This window comes from Phallusia mammillata, chromosome 4 (assembly GCF_965637545.1).
Source record: "Phallusia mammillata chromosome 4, kaPhaMamm4.hap1.1, whole genome shotgun sequence".
Lineage (NCBI taxonomy): Eukaryota > Metazoa > Chordata > Ascidiacea > Phlebobranchia > Ascidiidae > Phallusia > Phallusia mammillata.
This window is the reverse complement of record NC_137255.1, coordinates 16,561,344-16,587,164: the sequence shown is the minus strand read 5'-3', so window position 1 is coordinate 16,587,164 and position 25,821 is coordinate 16,561,344. Positions and strand designations below refer to the sequence as shown.

The 25,821-nt window shown below is 36.5% G+C and overlaps 3 protein-coding genes across 3 annotated transcripts; 1 reads left to right on the top strand and 2 right to left on the bottom strand.

Moving 5' to 3' along the window:
- Positions 1-408: 408 nt before the first annotated feature.
- LOC145224125 (coatomer subunit gamma-2-like) lies at positions 409-7,278 on the bottom strand. The gene is made up of 19 exons (XM_080090556.1): positions 7,052-7,278; positions 6,696-6,898; positions 6,539-6,618; positions 6,334-6,463; positions 6,142-6,267; positions 5,924-6,081; positions 5,663-5,796; positions 5,005-5,072; positions 4,440-4,550; positions 4,152-4,325; positions 3,712-3,819; positions 3,472-3,607; positions 3,222-3,401; positions 2,791-2,919; positions 2,672-2,728; positions 1,988-2,251; positions 1,601-1,746; positions 1,127-1,265; positions 409-803 (listed from the first exon to the last, which is right to left on the bottom strand). Exons 1-19 carry the CDS (start codon positions 7,086-7,088, stop codon positions 574-576), a joined length of 2,610 nt encoding a protein of 869 aa, XP_079946682.1. The 5' UTR covers positions 7,089-7,278; the 3' UTR covers positions 409-573.
- Positions 7,279-8,105: 827 nt separating this feature from the next.
- On the bottom strand, positions 8,106-25,713 carry LOC145224123 (uncharacterized). Its single transcript, XM_080090553.1, has 30 exons — positions 25,482-25,713; positions 24,872-25,043; positions 24,489-24,676; positions 24,277-24,429; positions 24,067-24,213; positions 23,600-23,777; positions 23,218-23,341; positions 22,674-22,863; positions 22,144-22,380; positions 21,789-21,963; positions 21,591-21,723; positions 21,234-21,369; positions 20,602-20,813; positions 20,292-20,455; positions 19,991-20,132; positions 19,700-19,818; positions 19,439-19,578; positions 19,184-19,313; positions 18,976-19,122; positions 15,165-15,285; positions 14,128-14,238; positions 13,959-14,026; positions 13,612-13,760; positions 13,242-13,355; positions 12,722-12,781; positions 12,101-12,236; positions 11,863-11,985; positions 10,704-10,993; positions 10,045-10,272; positions 8,106-8,671 (listed from the first exon to the last, which is right to left on the bottom strand). Exons 1-30 carry the CDS (start codon positions 25,601-25,603, stop codon positions 8,251-8,253), a joined length of 4,830 nt encoding a protein of 1,609 aa, XP_079946679.1. The 5' UTR covers positions 25,604-25,713; the 3' UTR covers positions 8,106-8,250.
- LOC145222283 (neuropeptides B/W receptor type 2-like) lies at positions 16,605-18,715 on the top strand. Its single transcript, XM_080088381.1, has 6 exons — positions 16,605-16,836; positions 17,099-17,270; positions 17,546-17,750; positions 17,874-18,054; positions 18,117-18,235; positions 18,304-18,715. Exons 1-6 carry the CDS (start codon positions 16,605-16,607, stop codon positions 18,619-18,621), a joined length of 1,227 nt encoding a protein of 408 aa, XP_079944507.1. The 3' UTR covers positions 18,622-18,715.
- Positions 25,714-25,821: the final 108 nt, after the last annotated feature.

The window sequence follows — 25,821 nt, the reverse complement described above, 5'->3', positions numbered from 1 at the left end:
ATAATCCACGGCCATAGAGAAACAAGGCACTGACTCAGAGGCAAAATATTGCATGAATTTCTATCAACTTTAATTATTTTTTCACAACCAAATTTTCCTCTCGCTAGAAATTCTATTGTCATCATATGGTATGTTTCGTTCAAAACCCACATTACAATGCGTTTTATAACGATAATGATTTTCGATACAAAAACACGTAGCTATCCACTTACCGTACCTGTTTCATTGCTTAAACTTTTTTATGTATTTCGTGTATTTTGTTTATTGCCGCAAATGAAAAATTTCTGCAAATCGGACTGCTCAACACTTATCGTTTCTGGAGAGGAACTTTATATCACTTAACATATGACCATAATAATTCGCAACACAACAACTGCAATGGCTAACACTCCATTCACACACATTAGATAGCGGATTATTTATTGTTTATTTGTTTTTGGTTGTAGTTTACCCATCAATGACCAGTATCTAACAAAGCACTGAAATAAAGATTTACAAGAAGTGAACACGTGTAGAAAATGAAGGCAACGAAAGCTTTTTGCACATGTGAACATATAAAGAAGCATCCCACAGCTATCCGACCGCCGATGTTATAACCTGGGCAGCATCTATGTCTGTACTTCGCACTGTCAGTTGCATGGTGACTCCATCTTTGAGGACAAGTTTGGCTCGTGCTAAGACATCGTGCCCACCCCGAAAGACCCCGGCAAGGAAAAGCGTGTGGGCTGATTTGCCTTCTGGTACTTTGTCGGATCGCTCGCATGCCTGCATTCCAAGGTACTTACTGATATCCTTGACGGCGTCTGTGAAAAAAAACGCATTTGTAATAAATTGATCAAAATGTCACAGTATATGGAAATAAATTGCATTAGGTTTAAATAAGCTTTTAAGACAGCAAATTTTCATGCGATAAAAGCTCCTTGAGATGCAAAATTCGAAATGAAGGGTCGAAATATGTTTTGAGTACAGACTAATGGAAAACAAGTGGTATAGGGTTTTGTTTTAAGGTGTATATATATTTCACCCTGAAAAAATTTAAGTCATTATTTCCTCATTCAAAAAGAACCTGCTTTTCCTCAAGAACGAATATGACAACAATTTGCTTGAACATTGTATCAGTACATACCTTGCAGGGTATTGACTGTAGAAAGGGCGTATGTGTCCTCGAGTTGATTTTCGTCACCCACTTCCTCCCAAGCAGCCCCGAAATTCGCTTTGAGAACTTTCTGCACGTGATCAGCGACCGTAATGTCGACGTCTTCAAGCTGCAAAACAATTTGACATTGTCACAACTTTACAAATTGGCTTTAAACTCTACTAAGGCCTAATATACGTTGCCGTATAGCAAGGCGGTAAAAATATAGGCTCGCGTGGGATATAAAATAACAGTATACGCTTATCCCGACGGCGGTTCTACTGTTTTATTTTCACATTCTGTATTAAAAAAAGGACCAGTCAAAACTGGTTCTGTGGTTTACGTTTTGTTTTTGGCCATTAGGGCCGGTTTTAAAAACAGACATGTGCAGATTATTTGCAGTTTAGTAAGTCCAAGGCTAAGAAATAAACTTGGATTTTAACCATCCCACGAAGCGCAACATACCACATATTCGTCGTTATATCCATCGTCGTCCGTCTCCCCAGTGTTTGGATCGCAGTCTTTTACAAGGAACTTCAGAATACACGATAGCGTGGTAGTTACGTCAGTGGGGTCTTCGTCGGGAATCGCGATACAGGCATACGTCACACCTAAATCACAAACAAACTGGAATAAAAAAAATGGTAACCAAAACCCTAACACATTCTAAACCCCGAAATACATGTATGCAAACAAACTGCCTTTCCATTTAAAACCACTCATAGAAAATCGTGTAAAACGTGGATAAATTTGCACCAACGTCAGTAAGTCATTAATTTGATTCGAAAGTTACGTTATTGGTAACTATGATAGGGCTGAAAATCAAACACTATTACAGTTAGTGTTTCTTACCAGGTTGATTAAACACCAGCGAGGGACAAGGAACATATGCAATGACTTCGAAGCCATCACTCGGTTCAACTTGCACTGTGACACCTTCCAGTATTTGATCATTGAGTGTGTTGGTGCAGTCGAACTGTAACACAATATGCTGTGGGAAAGTATGCTTGGTGCACCTCACCACATATTCGGTTTCTGATTCTGTCAGTTCAACTGGATCTGATGACTTGAAGAGCTGACCAAGTACAGCAAACTCTGGCACCCTGGACAATTGCTCTGCAAAAGCGAAAGTATTGATCAGTTGAATATATACATATGTAGTATAACAGGACCAATTTTAACTTATAAGTAAATCTACGGAAACACTTTACAGGATATTTACCAAGATTGCTTAATTAATGATGTTACAGTATGCTTGGTCAGCTTTCAGTAGCAAAACAGAGTTAAACCAAAATATGCAGGTAAAATTGCATTGCATTGACCAAACCCTGATGACTGTTTGGTGGTAATCATTTTAAATATGTTGTTTCATAACAAAAAGCATTAAATTTGATGTTATGATTTACCACCTATATGTACTTGAATACATTGCTTGTCCCTTTTACCATTGCATTTATATCATTAAAAAATGTTGCAGAAAACATCAACAATGAGACTCATAGAAGCTGTTAACAACAATTCATAAAATCTACATACCTGCAAATATTTCCTGCCTGGAAGCAACCGGTTTTTCTTCAGACTTGCTTGAAAATTCTGCACAAAGTACACATTTTTATTAAAATTAAATAACATGCTAAAATCATATTTTTTGTTACCATCAGGTTTGGGTTCATTCGTAGGTATTGAAACGAGTGGCACTGATTTCATGTTAAATGGTTCATCACTGGCTTCTTTCAAGTACTGTTGTAAACACCTTTCCAGAGCTGGCACAGACACCATCAGCCCTAGAATAGAAAAATGAAATTTAACATCCTGCATAAAAATCCAGTTATATCTATTCTGTGTCTTGTAAATTCAATCATCAATGAAAAGTACCCATGTCATTACAGAAAATAATTTCAGCATAATGACGACAAAAAGAAAATGTGCCACTTTTGTGTAGAAAAGCACCAACCGTTTACTGTTAATGACAAATATCATAAAGTGATAAAGAAATGATAAAGAAATTTAATAAAATTCCTTTTATAGTCGGTACTCAAAAGCTAGCAATTCTCACACTATAAAAACACTCTTTTTCACTTTTTACCATTAAGAATGTAAGCAGAAGTGAGGGGCTTGTCCTTCTGACTTAAAGTGTGGTAATAAAATGTGGCTCTGTCGCGTACTTCATCATCTTCATCCATCATTGATCTTGACAGCAAAGACAGAATGCTTGGAAGAAGATCATCACACTGAGCTCCAAAGCGTGCAAGGGCAGAAACAGCAGCTACATAGTGACAAAAAGAGTAGTCTTCCACCATGGAACACATTTACTATGTATGCTATGCTATGTTTACCAGCCCTAACAGCTTTATTTTCCAGAATAACACGATTGTATATAAACCGAATGTATTTTGATGGGTTTGGAGTTTTGGGCCCTTCACGTCCAAGCAAGTGAATGATCTTGGTGGCAAGAACTGTGTGCTCACAATCCTGCAAACAAGACAACATATAGGTAATTCACTGAGTTTATGTTGGACAATACTAAATGGTTCACGGTTTTAAGTAAAAGCTGAGATTTAGCCAACAATACTTACTTCAATAAATTCACAGAGGTGAGAAAGACCACTTTCTTTAGATTCTGGTGACTCTTCCAAGATTGCTATGATACATTCAACAATAGCCTTTTTGTACTCAAATCCACCCTTTAAATTCATAGGTAACACATGAACTACTTTTCGTTTTTACGCAACAAGTCATTTAATATTGCTTAGGCCAGGCATTGTCAAGCTGAGGCTCGGTAAAATAATATGGCTCTGTTAAAACTTAAAACCTTAGTGCAGCTCTGAAATCCTTTTAGGAGTACAGCACTACAGTTTACCATTTTAGAAATAACATGATATGCAAGAAATATATATCTTACAGTTTCAAAGCTTAGCATAGACCAACACAACATGTCAAATAGTGTAGATTAAGAAGCACTTACTTAACATATTTTCAAATGAGTACACTGAATAAACCAAACACATAGACTTACCTCATCTCTTAGCATGGATGACAGGTAGTTCATCATCACAGCATGTTTCCTGGGATACTTCTGACAAAGTGCTGAAATAGCTTTTACCACAACAACTTTAAATTCATCAGAAATTTCTGACATGAAAGATGTGATTTGTTTCATCAAACGATCCACACTGCTCTCACTTCCAGTCTATGAAAAGATGGCAAAATTATTAATTCCACATAAAAGCTGGGCAATTATGAGACTTAACAAATTTATTAGGTAATTCATATGTAATTGTTTTCACATTACACAAATACTTACCTTAAGTAGAGTTGTAATAGCCAAAGTAGCAATGCTCCTGTTTACATCAGTAATAAGATTTTCCAAATCCAAGTTGCAGGCAGTGACAGCTGATGGATGTTTCATTGCAACCTTTAGTAGTTGACAACAAGCATAAACATATATATACTGAAGGTACAGAAAACTTAACAAAAAACTTTTGCTTCTAAAAACAATAGGTAGAATAATAAATTATTGCTGTTATAAGAGCAAAAAAGCTGCTATTGTACAATGAAATACTGCTAATAATCACATTTTTTTCAAAATGTGCAAAACAAAAAATAGGTAACATTTTGGTGCAGCTAAAGACACAAAGCATGCATTTGCTAATTGAGCATTAAAGTTATGTGAAGCACTGATTAAAATTTAAAAGAAAATAAAAACAAAAAATGCACCGTAATTTCAAATTTTGTTTGGCAATAAATACTCTTTAGTAAATGAAACATGCAACTGCAATTAATTAGCTTCAAATGAAATATAGTTCATGAGGACAAATTTTCATGTTTGGTGCATAGTGGGAATGAAGTATCATGAAAGTGAGTAATACCTTGTTTAGTGTTCTTACGCCAGCATATCTAAATGAGGGCTTGGGTGAACTGAGAAAAAGCTGAAGGACTGCAGAAAAACAGTGGGCACAGAGTTACGCAACAGAAGCCTTCAAAAAGAAATCAAGCACCACTACAAATGGAGTGGAAGTGCAAAAGGAAACTACACAAGATTGTGTAACTGGCAAGTTAGTATGTTGCAGAGCTGTAACATAACATCAAGCCAAATTAAACTAGATTGCTTGACTAAAATGAAAGCAAGCATGTAGGCTTTTGGAGAATAAGGTCCAATACCTTACTAAGGGTCTTTACACCAGCATATCGCATTGTTGGCTTAGGAGAGGATATAAACTGCTGCAAAACTAAATATTTACGAAAAATAAATCAAAAGAAATTTGACCAACCATTTTTTAGTCTGTAAGCTAAACTAGCAACATGAGCTGTTTTAAAAACCGACACAATGATAAACAGTCACTAAAGTGTAACTTTTCCTAAATTAGACCAAATTTGCATTACCAAAATAGAAACCAAGTTTGGGATTCATACATTTTAAAAGTGTACCTTTAAAGAATAGGAACATGAGTTTAACTTTATGGTGGCCTAGTTAGTTGCAGTTAAATATTTGACAACACAGCGAAGGTATAAAGTTATCTATGTTACCTGATACAGCTGGGGCTAATTCCCTGGCGGTGCAGTTTTGCATGTTGACAATGGCTGATGCAGCTTCATAGATCACTAGTTCATGTTTGTTGCGCAAGCAACTCTCAATAAAGTCGTACAGTGGACTGTCATGTCTAAAGAAAAATAGTTTTACCTTATTTTTTCATTCAGAAGGAACAACACATACACAAGCCAATTTTCTAAACCAATTCTGAAGCTGGTCACACAGTAGGAAATAAATGTATTAAAACAAATAATTACCCAGCGTCTTCTTCCTCGAGTAGCTTGCTAGCTATTCTAATCAACATGCAGTAGGCAAATGGTGACTTCAAACCAGATTTCATAAATTTCCTGACCATTTTGGATGTCCCCAAGCGATCCTTTTTCCGCAAGTGGTACAGCAAACCAAGGGCGTGATACTAAAACAAAATTAAGTTTGAAAACTGTCACATTCATAAAGTATACTACTTGTTAAGTACCTGCACCATAACATTGTCACTAGAGCAAGATTCCTGTACTTCATTAACCCAGCGCTTGACAAAATCATTGGTGTGTTTAGTCAAATGCAAAGCTGATACCAAAGCAGCACTTGCAACAGAGTGCACCTGAAAAAAAACAGTTAAACATAACATAAAGATATCATACACTGGCCCTGGTGGAAAGATCAGTACCTTGTCAACAATTGCCTGCTTCATGTATCGTTCTATTCCTTGCAAGGTGCTTGAATCTGTGATAGCACACAAAGCTCGGACAGCTGCAGCACGAAAGATATCCTCCCTTCCATTCATGTCCTTTGTCAAACTGAAACAAAAAAATACAAATTCAGTGAAATCACCAAATGACTACAACTATATTGTTGTAACTAAAATAATGTACCTTTGGGTGACAATGAAGGCATTTTCAGTCATCTTTGCCATCTCTTTAATCGTGAGATAACACATTCTTCTCATAATCACCTGATAAGTAGGAGCATAGTTAAAGTACTTGTTACACATTTGATAAAACATGACACATTTTACATGCAAGCACTTACATCACTGGACTGAAACAGTTTTGTCATTGCAAAAAAGGTTTCCGTTGCTTCGTTGGTAGTTATTATTTCCCCTTGGTTGATCAAGTAAATGATTTTGGTTAAAATCTCGCAGCATTTTCGAGGATTGATTGGGGTTTGTTGAAAGATCCTTGCTTCTTGCAGGACAGCGGTTCTTTCGATATAAGCAAATGGGTTTCCACTTCCTTAAAATAAGAAACATCTGTAAACTTTTGCCCATTAAATGTTCGGCAAAACAGTATCCCTTGCGCAAAACTTAAACGCATGGTCGCATGCCTTGTAAAAATGTATGGTTCCTATAGTTTTTGTATTATATGGGTAATAGTTATAACACTCACCAGCTTCCTCATCTTTATCTTTGCGCATTCCAGGCATATTGGCATCTGTTAATCTTTTACTCAAAAAATTCGCCGCTTTGCATAAATTACTACAGTTCTCAGTTACACCGGAACGAAAAATAAACGTGGAAGAGAATGTACCGTGGTAAAACAGAAAATCCAATACAGTACAAAAAACTGATGGTTTTTATACACAATTTATACTGTTTAAATTTTAAAAAATGACTGTACCTATTAGTTTTTGGTTAAACAGTTAAAAATGAGAAGATCTCATTTCACAAACGATTGTTTAAAAATTGTAAAAAGATTTTGTAGGTCCGGATAATGTGTCTGACACGTCACTTGTCTTACGTGCTTTATAACTTTCGCAGAATAAATGTGATCGTGAAATTTTTTTTAATAATCTAATTCGACTTACCGATTTCACGCTCGTCAAGAATATACACTCCTTTGTTTTTCGTTGACGAAGCTTCCCCTGGCCTTGTTTGTCGTGGCATGATAATTTTGGGTGGTGCAATAATCGGATCTTCCTGCTTCACTTTCTTAGCTGTCCAATACGAACCGATATCCCCTAAGTTTGTAACTGGAGCGAGCCAGGTGGACTCTGACATCTCTTCGAGGTAAATATTAACTTACCTAACAAACAGCTTAACAGATTACGTTCGTGCTAGCGCAAAGGTTTGTGTTTAGATATGCTGGTGAGTGGCGAACAAGCTGAACCAATGAATGTGCGTTAAGACAACAATTCTCTGTGTAGTGGCTCTTATGCAACCACGCGCAACAAGATTCGTATTGGTTATATGTAAGGTCTGCGTTAACCAGTGATTCCTAATCTTGCCCCAACATACCACAGAAAAATCATACCCCTCTTTCTCCCATTGGTTGATTTTTACATCTAAAAGTCAAATTCATTTAGACAGAGAAAGTTGAAACACAAATTACGAAATGACCAAACATATTTTTGTCGATAATCCAGGCCTGATTTCCAAGCATTACTTTAATTTGCCACCCACTTAATCTGAGCTTAGACTAGGCCTAATCACTAATTTCTGAATGCAGTCAAAGACGCAATGTATTAAACAAATCGTTAAATAATAATCGTGAGAATACATATCGACACAGTGTTGGATATAGCTAGCGTGTTAGGTAAATTTTATGCCGTGAATAAAACAAAAACTACAAAGACAATACACTTGAAATTAAACTTTAAAAGCTGCTGGGACGTAGTTGGAGCTTTTACGGTGCAGAACGGAAATCAACGACGGGTCTCTTGCTTGTAAAACAGCCGGGGCGCTTTCTCTGATTGACGGACGCCTCCACGAACGGCCATTGGTCGAATCACCAGCCACAAGAGAGCGGGGTGTGGTTTCAAAGGTGCCACTTCTTCGGGGACTAACGGCTGAATACCTAGCGCTACGAGACTGTTGATCGTCGTCGTCACTTGACTTTGCGTCGCTGTACCATTTGTCTTGGCTGGATTCAAGTCTGCCGAGCGAACGCATGAGTTGATGATGCTGGCTTGGAAACCTCTGTTTCAGAAGGTCTTCCTCCAGCTTGGTTGGACTCGGCGTACGTGTGGTTTTTGTAAAGTGTGGTGGATCCGATTTGATAAGAACGTATCTACATTGGGAGCAGTTTGTAAAAGTGACATGGTTCTTTGATAATAAAACATATTTACGCGGCAAGTTTGTACACCATCAACAACGGGTAGTTTTTCACATATATGTTGGCGGAAACTTAATCCAAGCATAAATTTTAAATGGTTTATAAACAATATCGTTTAAAAACAATAACAAATCTTGCTGATGTCAATGACTATGATTACGAAAAACCGACCTACAAATCGGTTGTTGTAAGGTAAAACACAGTGATCGGCACTGGGCTTAAATGTAGAATACAAACTATAAAATTAGATTCACCCCAGATATTTGTTTAAAGTATGTCCTATTTAACGTTTTAAAAAACTGACCCATTTTAGGGGGCTAGTAGGGCAACTAATTGGGTTCGACACAAAAACTAAAAAATATATAAAAAACACAATGACTCAATCAATAGTACTGCAAAATTTCAGCCCGGTCTGCCAATGTTTAAAATTTCGACCACTAGAGGTGTTTTGAGCAACATCCGTTAATGTTTCTGACGTCATAACGCTGTTGACAAGTCCCTAACTGCCATGGCGCAAAACTACCACCAAGCAACCCACCAACGAGCAACATACAACTGGTTGCCCTTGTAACACTATTGCTCCAAAGAAATCTTTCGTTTGTGGTGCCCAGTAACATACAAATACGTTTTACACTTTAGGGGCTTGTGGGGTAAATGTTAGGACTACAGGGTTGAACACAACAATCGACACCTATAAATGGCATACTATACAAGAAATCCAAATTTCAGCCAATTCTGACACTGTTTAAAAACTCACCCATTTTAGGGGGCTAACGGGGTAAATACTGGAGTTACCAACAAAAACAAAGTGGGATGCACATCTACATAACTATATCTACCATCTGTGTAAATTTCAGCCAAATCCATTAAACATTTGATGGAAAAACGAGTCGGACAAACTTTGGGAAGAAAAAAAAGAAGAAAAAAAAGAAAGAAAAAGAAAAAAACAATTCGAGTAAAATCAATATGTGTCCCCTTCAGGGAAGGGGACCCATAATAATACCTCAAAACGATAACTTTAGTAATAGATCAAACCATTTTTTTCTCCCTTGATTCAGTGCCCGGAGTTTTCGCTTGTTCTGTTTGTGTTTGAGGTTGGTTTAGACAGCGTTGACAGTTTGAAACAGTAAAATCTTGTTTTAGTGTTTTACTGCTTTTATTTATTTTATCGTGTTTGTTTCAGCAATCATTTTTATATCGTATTGTATTTCGGTTACAGGAACTGATGATGCCACATACGCGAAATATATATTCCTTCATTTAAAACCGACTGATTCTGTTTAAACCAAGGATTTACAGTCTTTCGGTTTTACTGTATATAATAATACCTCGTTTTTCCTGGTATGGAAGTACTTGATCGGGGTCGTTCGACTAAGAACTTTCGCATGGATTTAGCCGATGACGCCTGTCGGAGATTGGCTACACTGATTGGAGTAGCAGCTGGCACGGGGCTCGGCATGGGAGTAACGATGCCTCTTGATTCTGCTGTGCTGGGACGAGCTGGTGAGTCGATTGTTGAACTTTGGTCACCATCCGAGGTTCGACGAAAGGAAAATCTGCGATTATTGACACCAGCGTAAATTCAAGTGTACAGCTGTTAAAACGTTCATTTTCAGTGTTAAATAGAGGCTTGAGAAATATATAACTCCATTGACAATGCAATATGCAATTGTCTAACTATATAACATTGATTTACAGCACGTAGAAAAACCGACAACGAATTTGAACACGAAACATTACGACGTGAAAAGATATAATGTTTCAATATTTTAGGATATTGGTGTGATAACATTTCAGGCCATTTGCCAATCCTTCTTCACGAAAGTTACAACAATGTCACAACGTGGTACGTTACAGTATATTCACAGGGTTTCAATTTACCAGTAGGGTGTTTGCGAACGATCCCAGGCTGCGGCAATACGGACTTTGGGTAGAATATCATACCCATCAACATTGTTATGAAAAAAATCACCGACATCTTACGAACCTGTACTTCTTTGTTAGATCAGGTTTTTCGCTCTGCGGAGTAGCAAGGTCCTGCCTAGATGCGGAACGAAGTAAGGTTTCAGCGATGCTTGGTGGTCGGGCAGCGGGCGGGGCGAGATTCGAGCGGTTTGTGGAGATGGCAGACACCGGACCATCCAACTGCTTCGCCACAAACCCGTCAGTGGTTTCGACTCTATCGGCGTCACCGGCAAATAGAGGAGAGTTCATCACGTGTTCAGCAAATCGAGCGTGATCCTCGTACCAGGCGAATGTATCGTGATACATGAGTTCCTAAGTATAAAGATGTTTTCAATACAAAAAAATACTGCACTTAGTTTAGGGGTAAGATTAATAATTATAAAACCCGCCAACAAGTAAAACTTGTTTATATGTTGTCAGTACTTATGCAACTTGTGTTCGACCATTCAGTAATTATATACCACCAAAATTACCTTCCAACAGTTAAATTGTAACACGTGAATTTTTGATAACAAGGATAGCTCACCGTAACAAAAAATCAGAAATGAAAGTAAAAAAGTTCAAAAAACATTCACACCTCAGATATGCAAAAGAAAGACTGTGATGTAGCCCCCTGTTTTCAACTATGAGTAGTTTTCAATATTTTAAAAACGATTGCTTTGGTTATACCAGGGGTTCCCAACCTTTTTACGATCTCGTACCACTTGGACGCTCTGCGCTGCCACGCGTACCACCATAGAGCACATCAATGTTCTCTGTGGTACCACTTCTTGCAGAACAACTAATTTGTTCCAATCATATTTCTTTCAACGCTACAAAACAGTAGATGATATCTATCAAGAGAAATCATTTGACACAATTAACGCCCACCGTGTTGTACGGCTTTTCATAGCAACTATGCTTTTTGTTGGCAATTGACATGACCTGTATTTTGAAGATGATACGAAACAACAGAAATAGTTACGTCACAATGACAATAGGCTGGGGAATGTTTTTTTTTTGTAAACAAAACCAGATAAACAAAATATAAGGTTGTAAATCCAGGTTTATGTGAACAAAACGGAAGCTACTCGCGTACCACCGGAAAAACCTTCGCGTACCACTAGTAGTACGCGTACCACAGGTTGGGAACCCCTGGGTTATACTATGCAGCCCTTCAAAAGAGAAATATTAATACATACAGGTTTATGTGAAAGTATCTTGTACTTTCGATCGTGCTCGAGCATCGTTCGTTTGCTAGCTGCCGCATAGTGGCGCTGTTCCCGTTGCAGCTTCATAAGTTGATATCGCTCTAACATTCGTTCCTACACAAAAACATAAACATCTTATTGAAGATCAACAAACACTTGATGTGACCACCCACAATTTGCATTAAAGTGCAACAATTCAAACTCTTCATTTGAAAAGTAAAGTTCCAACCTGCCAACACTCGTCGAAACGAAGTCCATCTTTTTTATAAATGGCATGCAAGTCATAATCGAGCACATCCGCCAGCTTGCTTCTATCCGGGTCGTCGTCCTCGTCGTCATGGTAACTTTTGACGTGGTCTCCAGACCTAGACAAGCAAGTAATGTCAAATTACTCTCTAAATCAGTGGTTCTTAACCTGGGTTCGGCAACGCTGATTAATAGGCTCGATAAAGGTCTTTTGAAGTACAAATACTCAAACATTTTAATAAAACTTTAGGGGTATATTGACGCGAAAAATTTTTTTATTTTTATTTACTAGATGGCAAAACGTTGGAAGGTTGTAACTAGGTTATATTTGACATAATAAAGAACACTGTGCGTATTCTTAGTAAGCAGCAAAACAGCAATGAAACTATGTTGTAAGCAAAAACGTATGGTCAAAGGCACAAAATGAGTTAAAACCCTAGGATGCAACTTGTTGGGGTTCAACCAACGGCTGAAGAATATCATAGGGGTTCGACCGTGACAAAAATGTTAAGAACCACTGCTCTAAATTCACCATCGCTTATAGACTGTGTGTGATATATTAGTACGATTCAAAACATTGCGAAGGTTTACAATGTCATCTTACTTTGTCCGGCCGCGTGTTATTGGTCGCTTATCCTTTTCTGCAATTTTGTCACCCCGACCACTGCAAACGAATAAAATATGTAAGAAGCTATTGATAGTTAGGGGTTAAACAAAATGACATTGGATGTTTCGGTTGATTTTCATTGACTTAAACCACTACAACAAATTGCGTGGTAAATGACATAAACTTGCTTATCATAACACTTTTATATACTTTATAATACTTTTATATACTTTCAATACTTTTATATACTTTCAATACTTTTATATACTTTCAATACTTTTATATACTTTCAATACTTTTATATACTTTCAATACTTTTATATACTTTCAATACTTTTATAACAGTATTTTGCAGTCGGTTTATTTACACAGTAAAGCGAAATGAAATAAAGTAAATCAAACTGAAGGGTTGTAAAAGATTGTAAAAGTTGTCACTTTGCGGAGCTTTCCCGCGGGCTTTAACACCGCGCAGCACTGTTGTAAAGTATTGAATTGGAAAATCTCTTTGTATACAAACCTCATTGTTGTGTTGGGTCTTGGCGATTGGAGAAATCTCTGCAGAAAATCTTTGGTTGACTTTAAATCCGCTCCGGGATCTGCGTTGCATGCAGGTTTTTGTGGGGACTCTTCCCTGTTTCAAACAAATTTTGTTTTGTTTGGGCATAACATCATTAAAACGCTTGTTATTTTTTATGGATACCCCGACTATCAGCTTTTATGTGAACTGAGAATAATAGCATGAAAATTCACCATTTGTCAATGCACCGGAAAACGATGCATTATATAGGTAGAAAACGAAACTATATTTGGAAACTTAATCTTTGGCAAAAGTTATGGGGGAAACAGGCCAAGTAGGTATACATTGTCAAATAAGCAACGCATCTTACGATTTCTTCTGGTCTAAACTGGTTTCTTTAGACGTCTCGTCCACTTCAACTTGTTTACTTTTTTCTTCGTTTTTGAACAATTCCGGTCGTTTGTATGTCATCTGAACTTGGGTAATCCCACCCCCTCCGCCCGCTACCCCAATGCCACTCTGTCAAACAAACCATTAAACCAAACGACCAAACTTAACAGTGTATAACTGGTGAGAAAAAAATTAGTCCTTCCAAACTAAATAAACAAGAAGCGCTGGAAAGAATAGGGTACTTGTAAAGTCAAGTGGCTCAATTTGATTTTTAGGTACTTTTTATTTTGAAGCACCATGTGTCTAAAAATTGTACATCATACTGACCCCGCTTCCAGCAGAAGTTTCGTGCAAAGGCTTCTTTACGAATTCCGGCACACTTTGTAACCTTGGACCTTTGAACAAAAACTGCACGTTTAAAAGTCAAAACATCACGTAAATGTTACAACACTGATTAGCTTTATTCAAGCAATTTGCTCAACCAAACATTACCAACCAGCCTGAGAAGAACTTCTAGTCTTCTTTTTGATTTGCTTTACTGAATCTTGCTGAAATGAGGAAGCAGATTTGCTACCTTGCGCTTTTTTTCTTGTTTTCAAAGAGTCACCTACAAGAAAAATACGATTTTGTACAAAAAAATCTCATGCTAGCGCAGAAACTACTTTCGGAAAGTGCAGGTACAGGGGCCGCTGCCCTTACAGAACAAAGCAACTAAATCGCCACTAAACACTTCACCCGACGCTAAAATCACAAAGCGAGAGTTTGTAAATGTGTTTATGCATAAACAGAAACCCAACAAGGATTCCGTGATTGCCAGTCGGTTCTGAATAACTTTAAATGACAAAATGCGATGGGCTGAACTCGAATTACAAATTCACCTCCCTACGAAAACAATTTTGATAAATTGAAATCCAGATAGCTCCACTACTGCAGACTATGAAGCGATACGCACAATACTATACGCCGATACAATAAAATATCTCAAGTTTCAATCGCTGACTTGTCGAGGGCGTGCTTCTACAACACGCTACAGTGTAAACAACGTCAGACCCTTTGTTGAAGGACAAGACGAAATGTGCTCGCTCGTCAAGAGCACTGTATCTTTACTACACAATGGGAGTGCAGTACTTGAGACACATCCGCCACATTTGCAAAACTCAAATTCGATGCAATGGTATAATAGGCGCATTTTTTGCCAGCTCTTTGACCTATCACACAGTGAAACTGCTTCGTCACTAAAAAAGATCTTTGCGCTTGCCACAAAACGACGGGGGAATAATATGCGTTTTTTGGTCAGCGAAGTTGAGAAACTTTGGTTGCCATAAACCAGTGAAGAATATATGACAACCAATTAAAACCGGTTAAAAATACTGAAACAAGCGCCAAGAAAGCCGCATTGCGAGTAAAGGCCATTTTCTACAAAAAAATAACAAAACACATTCCAGTGTAAATCTATTTACTTTTTTTAACAATCAGTGATCTAAAACAGCACACCTATTAAAACACAAAAGTTAAATAGAGACAATCAATCACCTTGGTTTTTAGCCTTGGTCAGCCTTGCAGATTTAGTTGCTGTTACCACTGCCCGTTGACCTTTCACCTGACCTTGCTTACTTGGGATTGACACGCTTTTTCCGAAGGGAACTTCCTTGCCCTAAAAAAACGTTTTGGTTTAAAAATTGCAACTGATGTCTAAAAACATTTTCCGTTTCCATTATCCTACCCTCAGCTCAGGCAAACAGTTCGGGATTTGTACACGCGTTACTCCGTGCGTCAACAGATGGATGTCGATGCCACTGAAGGATTTGTAGAAACAGTTTGGTGGCAATGGCACCGCTTGAAACGACTCTCGAGCTGACATATTGACTTACGAACACGAAGAGCAGTTACCCGACATGACAAATAACTGATTTTTCACTACCTCCGAATTCCTTGGTCAAAACTATCAATTGAGCCCTTTACAAACTGTTCTTGAAGGATAGTGAACAAGAATTTCGCACTCAAAATGCAAAATGCGCAACTGTCGCTACACAGCTGCAACGCTTGATTCAACCAAAACAAAGCTGACAAAATGTAGTGCAGATTTTTCCAACTACACGTTGATTGTTGTCGAGGGTCCTTGCCATGGTGGCTGGTGGTGCCACTCCAACTTCACAAGACAATAGGGAGCTGGTCACGTGCTGGCGATGCGCCATGGTAAGAATACGCCAAGCTAAATATTTTGATTAGAGACACTGGGGGCTTGTGTTGATTAAAACTGTGAAGCAACGCGCCAATCAACAGAGTTCCAGCGGAAAGAAACCCTGTTATGTTAACATTTGTAAAATACTATGAATGTGAACCTCAAACAAATGCAGTGAACCAACACACAAAGGGGTTATCACGAAAATCACAGGCACCTATGTCTTGTAACAATGCTGTAATAAAATAAGCCTAAAACTAAAAGAACGGTTCTTCAACAGATTGATTCATCAAATTAACAACATTAACTTTAAAACCACTGAAACAGCAATCTGTGCTCAAAGGGGATGACACTTGGAACCATTAATAATCAATGTGTGTTTTTGCTCAATATTGACAAACATGAAATTAAGCAAGTCACACACAAACAATATGTTGGCAACGGAAATGCAAGATGAAACTTTCAGCAGGATTGATCTGCAGATTTACAAATTCAACCAAAAAACTGACTCCATTAGACCAAAAACCAATATTGACAAATATGTACATGATAAGGAGCCAATCAATAATGATATCTGGATTTACGATAAAAGTAGGTATTTCCAGTATCGTCCAGTTCTCACGACAAAAAATGTGCCTACACAACATTTACCTTTCTCTTAATTTTAAATCAATAAATGTGCACGTCAATATTTACAAAAACAACAGAATTCAGTTTCCAACCCCATGACACATTTTTATAATGTCAGAACCAACACAAAAGCAGATACAACCAAAAACCTATGGAACAAAATGGGTGAATGCTCGTATGTGTTCGTCTCTAATGGAGAAAAAAACGTGACAGTTTTTACTTGGTTTATGTATTTTTATGATTTTCCGCCTGACCAGAGAGAAGTAGAATCAGGACTGGAAATTGCAGTTTTGTACATCACTTTTAGTCTTGCCATGATTATCAACCTTACAATTTTGCTTGTTACCATTTTTGACACAACGCTGAGGAAATTTACGACCCATTATTATATAGGTAGGTAAAGTGGCACCTCTGTAATAAAAATGTATTTGCAGTAATGTATATCGTGTTAAACAGAATTTATTTAAAAATAAAAAAAGGATTGGGTATGTTTTTCAGATAAATGTTGTCCACTGTATAATATTATGTTTTTTTACAATAATTGTTTTTAAAGTGCAGTATTGATAGATGCGTTTTTAATGTTTAACCCGGTATAATTTTTTGTGCAAATATCAAAAACGTGTTTTTTTGACAAGACTAATTGTTTTATTTTTAGTGGCAATGTCAGTTGTGTTTATTGCTTTTAACTGTGTATCTCCACTGGTGGCAGCAAGCAGAAAATCAAAATCCTGGGAATATGGGCAAACATGGTGCAAGGTTTCTATATATTTGCTGGCGATTGCTGGATCCACTGCTATATGGATACTGGCACTCATTAGCATTGACCGGTAATTTGAACCATTGTTTTTAGGTTTAAATTCATAGTATAAAGTTAATTAAATTGGTGTGTTTAAACCAAAACTGTGTGGAGAATTTTATGACTTTGTGTAAAAAAATAGGAATAACTCATTTATCTTAATTTTATAACATTTATAAATAAGAAGGAAAAAATAATTACATTTAAAAATATCTTTCAAACAAGAAATAATTAAAAATTCTACAACATGTTAGTTTTAAATGTAAAGAGTAAACAATAGATAAATTTCACTGTAGATATTTGCAGATACAACCATGTCACAACTTTTGTAAAAAGGCTACCTCGCAATGATGCAAGAAAAAAGCTTTACAAAACAATTGCTGCAATTGTCCTTGTGGCCGTTGTTAGCAGTGTTATTCTAATTCCATTGTATTCACTATTTGATGTCTACACAGTTTCCAAAGATGAGTGCAGCTCAGGAATAACTATCAATTTGCCAAACAAAACTGCAGTAAGACATATAAGACCTTCATTTTGAGGCTTAGTTAAAACATTTAAATTACAAATCAGTTTTGACATTTAATTGTATGTAACTAAACGTTATAAATGTTACTTCATTTATCTTTTATCTCAGACATTAATTTGTACTATCTTCTGGACAAGCAGTGCATATCTTTACGCTTGGTTTGGCATGATTTTTATGATGATTTACATTTTACCACTTTGTTTTGTATGCTACAAATATCACAAAATTTACATTATTGTCAAAATGGTGAAGCTCAATCGAATGCGCCGAGAAATTTCACACTACACAGGTAAAATAGAGTCGCCTGAACTTAGCAGTGTCTCAATTTGTAAACTTCTTTTTTTGGTAAAGGTCAGATGTTTGCAAGGATTGAAATGAAAGTGATTAAAACATCAATGATTTTGGTCGTATTGTATGTGTTGATGTGGACTCCTATTTTTGTGACAACATCAATTATTGTTGCCACAGATGTAAGTACAAAGAATGAACTTTAAATACTTTTGTATGATATACCAGTGTATTTTATACATTTTTGCAGAGTTTAATGACATCCACAGCCTTTTTCTGGGTCTTTGTGATGACAGTGAGCAATGGTTTCATTAGTCCTTTGGTATATGTTGTCATGAACCAGAGATTTAATTGTGCGTTTAAACGACAAGTATCTCGGTTGGCTGCCAGGTGTAGAAGCTGTATGCCAGGTGCCAGGGTGTCACCGAGCAATGCTCAGAGTACATGGCGACAACAAATTCATGTTATAGTGACCTCTCCACCACCAACCCCTGCAGTATTTACAAGACCTGTCTCATCAAATTCAATTCAACAACATCAAGGAAGCATTCACTCAGAAAAGGAATGAAGCAAACAAATAAATATAGAATAACATGTCATGACAAGAAGCATGTTGATGTTTTTTTAGATTTTTAAATAAAAATGTATGTATTTTACATGAATCCTGTATTTTTTCTTATGAACATTATACCAGACTTCAAGAAAATTATTCTTTCACTAGTAAGGTTTCACTAGTATGGTATCTCAATGACACAACTTTAGATAAAAATAGCACAAGCATTGTGTAGTTTGCTTTCACAAATAAGGTACACAATTTAATGACATTCTAAATTTGACCTGAATCAAATTTAAATACAAACCAACATCTATATTTTGTTTCTGATATAAGATTATGACTAAGCCAATGGAAAAACTAACTTACCGCAAAGCCGACAGTGGTCACGGCAGGTGATGTAGCAGTTGACACTTGATAAGAGGACTCTTCATCCACATCATCAACAGTCACACTGCGTCTTCTCTGTGCTGTAAGGCTATTCACTGATTCCTTTCTTTTTTTCTTTGCTCTGATCTGTCAGTAGTATGAAGTACGGTTTAGCAAAAATCAGAAAAAATACAACTGAAAAACTTACTGCAGCAGCAGACCGCACCCTGGTCTTTCTTGGTGTAGTTGGTGCAGATTTACTAAACTTGTTTACTGCAATGACAGCGGAGACTGCTGCTTTCATCATTGCACGAGCATCGATTCGAGCATTTGCAAATCTTCAAAAAATTGACATAAAAAATATGTTGACCTTCAACAGCTTAAAACTTTGTTGAGTTGCTATTTGTGATATTAGTGCTATAATTTGTTTTTAAATGTGGTATTTGCTACGGAACCAAATTACCTAGATGATGGTCTTTCATCTTCCACTGGGCCTTCCACAATCTCCAGTCCTGGGACTTGTGGTTTCATAAGGTTGACGGCTTTGTAGACGTTTGAAGCCAATGTAACCTGCTGTGCCGCATCTAATGCTACTTCAGATTTCTACACAGATAACCATAAGAAATTTTGCCAAAGTTATACAACAGATTTCACTGGCTCTTCAAATTTGATTTTGGATCAAGTACTAAAGAACAATGAATTGGGAGATATGAAAAACATTTACCCAAATCACCGGATCATACACATCCTCAACATGATCTTTATTTTCAATCTCAATTTCACTCTCTGAAGATTCGGTTGGAGTTGGGCCAGGTGAAGTGCCAAAATAAGGGAAATTAATACCTAAAAAACAATGTTTTTTTAAACGTATATTAACATACAAGAACAAGCAAAGTGAATAATAGAATAAAACAACAAACATGGAACATTTGTAGATTTCAATATAAAGTACATCACAAGACGTTGTCTAACTGGTATTGTATCTAATTGTCTCCATAGCTGATATCAGTATTACCTTCAGAGTCATAAAGTGGCTGGAACTTTTTGATTTCTGGATAACTGGTTAGAAATGATAAACAATCATATGAAGATGCTGGAGAAATGTAGGTTTCGGATGGTGCATGCAAAGACTGCTCACTACTGCTAGTTTCACTATCCTAAAGAACAAAATGTTTGTAAGTTCAGTCCTGAACCACACGCAAAAATATAATTTAGTATTCCAATAATTTATGTTTGAAGAGTTTAGCAAAGAATGATAAACTCTCATTGGCACACAAATGTATACATTTGCAATCCATTATTTTCAGTCAGCGTACTTCCTGTTTGGCAGGTTGATTTTCAATAGAAGTAAATTGATGTGGGTCTTCAACATTTATAAAACTGAAAGGGATGAGGTATTTTTGCATGGTCAATGGGGAGTCCTCTTGCTCCTCAAAATGAGAGTCATACTTGATTGCTGGGTCTTCATAAATTTCTGACTCTATCCCATCCAACATTAGGTAGTTTTAACAATTGAGAATTTTTTTGTAAAAAGCAACAACACAAAACAATGACATGAATACTGTTTAAAAAACATGCAACTAAAATCAGAATTGAGAATGCTTTTTATGGAGTACGATATCATACCACAGTCATGAAATTCCAGACTGTCAACAGACATGCATGATTGGTGATAAGGTGATACATGGTGATGGAAAATCACAAAGACATGTCGTTTCCAGCCAATTAAAAGATCACCAAAAGAATTAATGAATGTGCAGCTTGACAAACTTTCATCAAGTACTATTTCATTCAGCAGAATTTTACTGTAGTTCCAGATTTTCATTACTCCATCAGAGCTGATAAAAGCATGTTATAGAAGGTCTAATAATATTAGTTGATGTGTCATGCAAATGAAGCATCAATAATTTGCTATCATGCAACTAAAAAGGTGAACAAGCATTTTTAAAAGTAAAGGCAATTGTCATGCAAAAATATGGAAAAGTTTACTTGGTAACAAGCAAAGGTTGAAATATTTAAATATTGTGTATGAATCTACAAACAAAGCAGCCTGATAACCTTACAACCCAGATTAACATTCCAGTTTCACAAAGTTAAAATTATGTCAACTAATCTATCGATGTGTTATATCAGTGTGGATGCTGTAGAAATAAAACAATTGCATAATTAAACATGCAAGTAAAATAAGATAAAAGCTTTAGTGATGGATGTAATATTTGTGATAAAACATGCAAAAATCATTAGGGGTGAAATTAAACCTGCAGGAGCAAAATATCTTTTGAGGTTCACATGACTTGATATCTATGATTGGTGCTTTGTGATCATCAGACAGACCATCACTTTCTAACTTCCCAAATCCTGATATATTTTCCAAGTCAATCATTGGTTGACTTTCTGTAAGATATTAAAATATTCCAGTTGAAAATTTTATCAGTTTTTGATTCCTAGTTGGATCAACTGTTTGTTGTCTAGAAAAGATGAGAATTTCTAACACACTAAAAAGATTCCTAAACACATTTACATTTTTTATTTTATTAAAAATAAAGAAACGGTGCGAAATAACCTTTGATGATGCCAAGATACAAGTGCATGCATTATGTTTAAACACTCACTACCTGATAAGTTTTTTAGGACTACACTTCCGTTGTCGTAGCCACTTACAAATATGTTACCAAACAAAGCATATGCAGTAAAGCTGCTTTCCAATGTAAACCGAAACAGCTGGTCAATGCCTGGTAAACCCCAGATCTAAAAACATACAGAAAGCACAGTTAGAAATATTATAAGATTTTTAGTTAGTTGCTCAATGTTACCTGTATAACGCTGTCCATGTTTGCACATCTTGTTACAAGTCGTTGATTACAAAAGTCAAAAGAAATGTCAACAACTGGTCCGTTGCTCACTTGCATTTCAAAATATTTGAGGCCTCGTTGCTTTTGATCCATGAACAATATTCTTCCATCTTTTAATCCAATTGCCAATAAATGTCTGAAAGGCAATATGCAACAAAAGTTAATAAATTAAGTTGTAGTAACTTTTTCATATGACAACAAATCTTGCAGTTTTTTTTGCATGTTAATAAATAGGCTTTCCTGCAACCAAGCGTTTTGTGGGTTTTTGATACAACACTACTTATTCAACAGTTAGATTGTAAACAGTTTTACATACCTAGGTCTCGCCGAGCAAATGCCATTTTCTTCATGAAATTGAAATCCTTGTGAGGAATAAACACATTCAAGAGACGAACAGTTGCTGATTACTCCATGTCCTCCATCTTTTGCAGAAGGTCTGTTCATCACATGTTTTTGAAGTTGAGGAAGCATTACTTCCTTCTTAGCTGCTTTGCTGTCCTCCTCTGTTCCTGGTGAGGATTTCTGTATCTTTGCAACATCCCATTCAGCAAGCCTGTTATAAGGTACAAATGAATCACCATGAAAGGTTGACTGTTTGGATCTTACAAGATAAGTGCCACAACAGAAAATCCTTGAAAATATAAGTCCTGGTAATTAATATACACTGATGCAAGGTTATCTACAAAATATGAAAACCTAATAACCGTGGACTAGAAAGGTGTGATTTAGGAAAAATTAGTCCACAGTGAAAGTTTAGTTCTCAAAATTACTATACTATGAACTATTAAAAATTTGTTATGGTACATGCAGCAAGAATATTTGGAGCTGAAAAATACAAACACCAACCTACAAGCTGGATCAGTTTTCCCAGTGTAAACCCATATCTTCCATGGATTTAATAAAACAAAGAAGATGTTATTGAATCGACTGTATGAAACTACCATCACTGATTCTGTTAGTGAAACTGTGGGTGGAGGAAGCACAGTGCAGAGGACATCAGTTTCAGGGACTGATTCTCTAAATAATCGAATGCTACCTGGATAGCAATAATTAAAAACAGTAAACACAATAGTTACAGCTGCAACCAAAAGTTATGGTACACAATACCATAGTACCCACATCAAGAACCCTAGAAACTAAAAGGGGGCTTCCGTCACACTGCTATTACATGTATACTATATGTATACTAACGTGCAAAACTAATTTTGGCATGTCATGTTAATAATATCCACTGTGATAGAATGTTAACTCACATGTTAAAACAGATCATGTACTTTTTTTAATATTTATGAACCTCATGATTTTACCTTGTTACAGGGTACATTTATGACAATATATTGAGTTTTGTCATCATTTTACTTAGGTCAAAATACTTACAAATCATACATACCATCATCTCCGACTACAATAATTCTATTTGACTTTTGAATATCTTCCACTGCCTGTAGTCTTGTGACCTTACATTGAGTGTGGCCCCAGAACTCAGCAAATGAGTTGAACTTGTACACCAGCAGCTATAAAAACAACATTGTTTGTATGTTTTATTTTATACCCATAAATAAAGCATCGCCTCATTGCAATATTTTAACAATGATGCTGTCAATGAACTTCATTGCATGGGTACATACATGTAAGTTAATATTCAAAACCACAATCTCATAGGCTTGGGGGAGTTGTGCTAATCTGTTGGCCATATTGATGATAGGGTAAAGTGTTATTGTATACAAGGTATGGGGTAATTGGCAAATTGATGTAAGTGTCTACAAACTTGCCTGTCTGACAGTGGCACACCATACATAGCCATCAGGTGTTACACTCATCCAATCAATACCGTCAGCAAACACACTGTAACTGTAGATCAGCTCCAACATGGACAGTGACCAAACTTTTACAGTGCCATCAAGGGAAGCAGACATCACAAAGCCATTTAAGTGTGGATGAACAACAATACTAAACAAGACATTGTGTTTGGATAATGTTACTGATCAAACCGTAATTCATTCAATCAACTTGTTTTATAGTGACCCGATTCTCATCAGATGATAAAGTAGTACAGTGTAAAGCTTTTTTTAATTAGGTTATACACTAAAAAGAGTGTGATTTACTAATTGAATTTGAAATGTGAGTATATGTGGTACTGTAATTTGAATGTCATATGTCTGCAGACTTTTTATGCAAAAGCGCTATAAAAGAACATGTAAATGTTTTTAATTAAACTGAAGTAATAACATCACAATACCTTGTCACAGGCCTTGAATGTCCACGAAAAGTACAAATGTGTCCTCCCAAACTGCTCCAAACCTTAACCTCGGCATCCATTCCACCAGTCACAAGCATTTTTCCTTTTAACCAATATGCAATGCTTGTCAAAGCTGATCCATGGGCACTGCAAAGCAAAGAACAGCATTCTCATAAAATGCATTATAAATGACATGCAATGCCTACACACTTATTAATTTGCCACAAAAGCTTCATGCTGTGTGCATTATACACGAACAGTGCAGTGTCACAACAGAAGTATAGTTGCTGAGTCTCTTCTTCCAAATGGACTTTTGTACACCACATGTCCTCAGCTAAGTGATGATTGGACTTGAAAATTAGGCTGCACGAAAACAACATGAAAAACATGTGCACCACTACTTTGTGCAATAGATAATGTACCTGTAGTTAGCCATAGGTTTGATTTCATGGAAAGTAGCTTTTGTCATTTGTTGATATTTCCATATTGTTGTGCCAGCTATTCCTGTAGTTATTAATTCATTTTGTTGTGAGTTAAAAACCACATGCTGAATAGCCCTCATGTTTTGATTTTCCACCTTGCAAGTTGGTTCAAAATTTTTGTTGTAAACCTTCATAACATAAAATATCATCTAAGGAATGCAGTGCATCAAATCTTAGGTCGGATAAAAAAACAAGAATACATTTTCATACTTCTTGTCACAACGCTTTAGCTCCCAAAAAGGAAACGTTAATCCAATGTAGGGAGGCATGTACGTAAAAAAATGTAAACAGTAATAATCATATCTGAATTAGTTTCAAGTTACCTGAAGGGTATAATCATGACATATAGCAAAATATACATTGTGCTTTTCACAAAAGATTAAGCACCGTAGCATGCGATTATGATATTTTGGAAATGAGAGCTCACAAGTTGACCTTGGGGATGATGTTCGGTGTGACCAAGAAAAAATACCTCGGCCATCTACAATAATGTACCTGTCAACAGAAAAAAGTTTGAATACAAAATCAACTTGTATCTTTATTACTGGTAAAAAAAAAAAAAAACTCTTTTGAACTTCATTATCAAGACATCCTACACCACTCGACCAAAACAAAATAAAACACTATTCATGTCACAACTTTGCAAAGATAGTTTGTAGAAACACTTTGTTTTAGTGAGACAAACATTTTTTTCCTTACGGAAATTATTTTAAAAAAGTGTAGTTTCACCATCACCTACACACAAGTGCACTGTCTACCTTGCGTTTGTGGCTTGTTCAAATTATACAGAAAAGAGAAAGTGGAAAACTTTGGGAATGAAGCTACAAGACAGTCTAACATTTTATAGAACTACATTTGTATCAGTGTGGACATTGTAAAACCAATATTGCCTTCTATTTTCTGAAAATGTGCAATCTTCTTAAGAGCACTTACTTGTGCAATAAAGTGTTGTAGGTAAGGCTGACGATGTCTGTGCATTTTGGGCCCTGTTGGTATTCATTGATACTCTCAAAACCGAAGACCATTGGATCGCTACCGATTGCCTCTCCTCTCATGATGCTGTTTGGCGCCGAACAAGGGTTCCCTTCTAAGCATGTGGCGACCTTACGCCGCCGCACAACTTAATAAAGCCAGCAAGGTAATTGTTTTGCTGTTGCTTTGGGTTTCTACATACGCGCCTGGATATGGGTGGCTGCTCAAGCATGTAATTTACCATGGGCGTTTCTAGGGCGTTACTAGCTAAACTTTTATACGTTGGGGAGCAATTAAGATC

Bases quoted from the DNA above. Each gene is read 5' to 3' on its own strand.
- LOC145224123 (XM_080090553.1), bottom strand. From the start codon at position 25,603: ATGAGAGGAGAGGCAATCGGTAGCGATCCAATGGTCTTCGGTTTTGAG. The intron at 24,677-24,871 runs GTAACTTGAAAC...TATGTTATGAAG, and splicing joins GTCATGATTATACCCTTCAG to GTTTACAACAAAAATTTTGA. The intron at 23,778-24,066 runs GTATTGTGATGT...TGTCTTGTTTAG, and splicing joins CATTCAAGGCCTGTGACAAG to TATTGTTGTTCATCCACACT.
- LOC145222283 (XM_080088381.1), top strand. From the start codon at position 16,605: ATGGGTGAATGCTCGTATGTGTTCGTCTCTAATGGAGAAAAAAACGTG. The intron at 17,751-17,873 runs GTAAGACATATA...CTTTTATCTCAG, and splicing joins ATTTGCCAAACAAAACTGCA to ACATTAATTTGTACTATCTT. The intron at 18,236-18,303 runs GTAAGTACAAAG...ACATTTTTGCAG, and splicing joins CAATTATTGTTGCCACAGAT to AGTTTAATGACATCCACAGC.
- LOC145224125 (XM_080090556.1), bottom strand. From the start codon at position 7,088: ATGCCTGGAATGCGCAAAGATAAAGATGAGGAAGCTG. The intron at 6,619-6,695 runs GTAAGTGCTTGC...CCTACTTATCAG, and splicing joins AACTGTTTCAGTCCAGTGAT to GTGATTATGAGAAGAATGTG. The intron at 2,252-2,671 runs GTATGTAGATTT...TCGCTTTTGCAG, and splicing joins CAGGCAGGAAATATTTGCAG to AGCAATTGTCCAGGGTGCCA.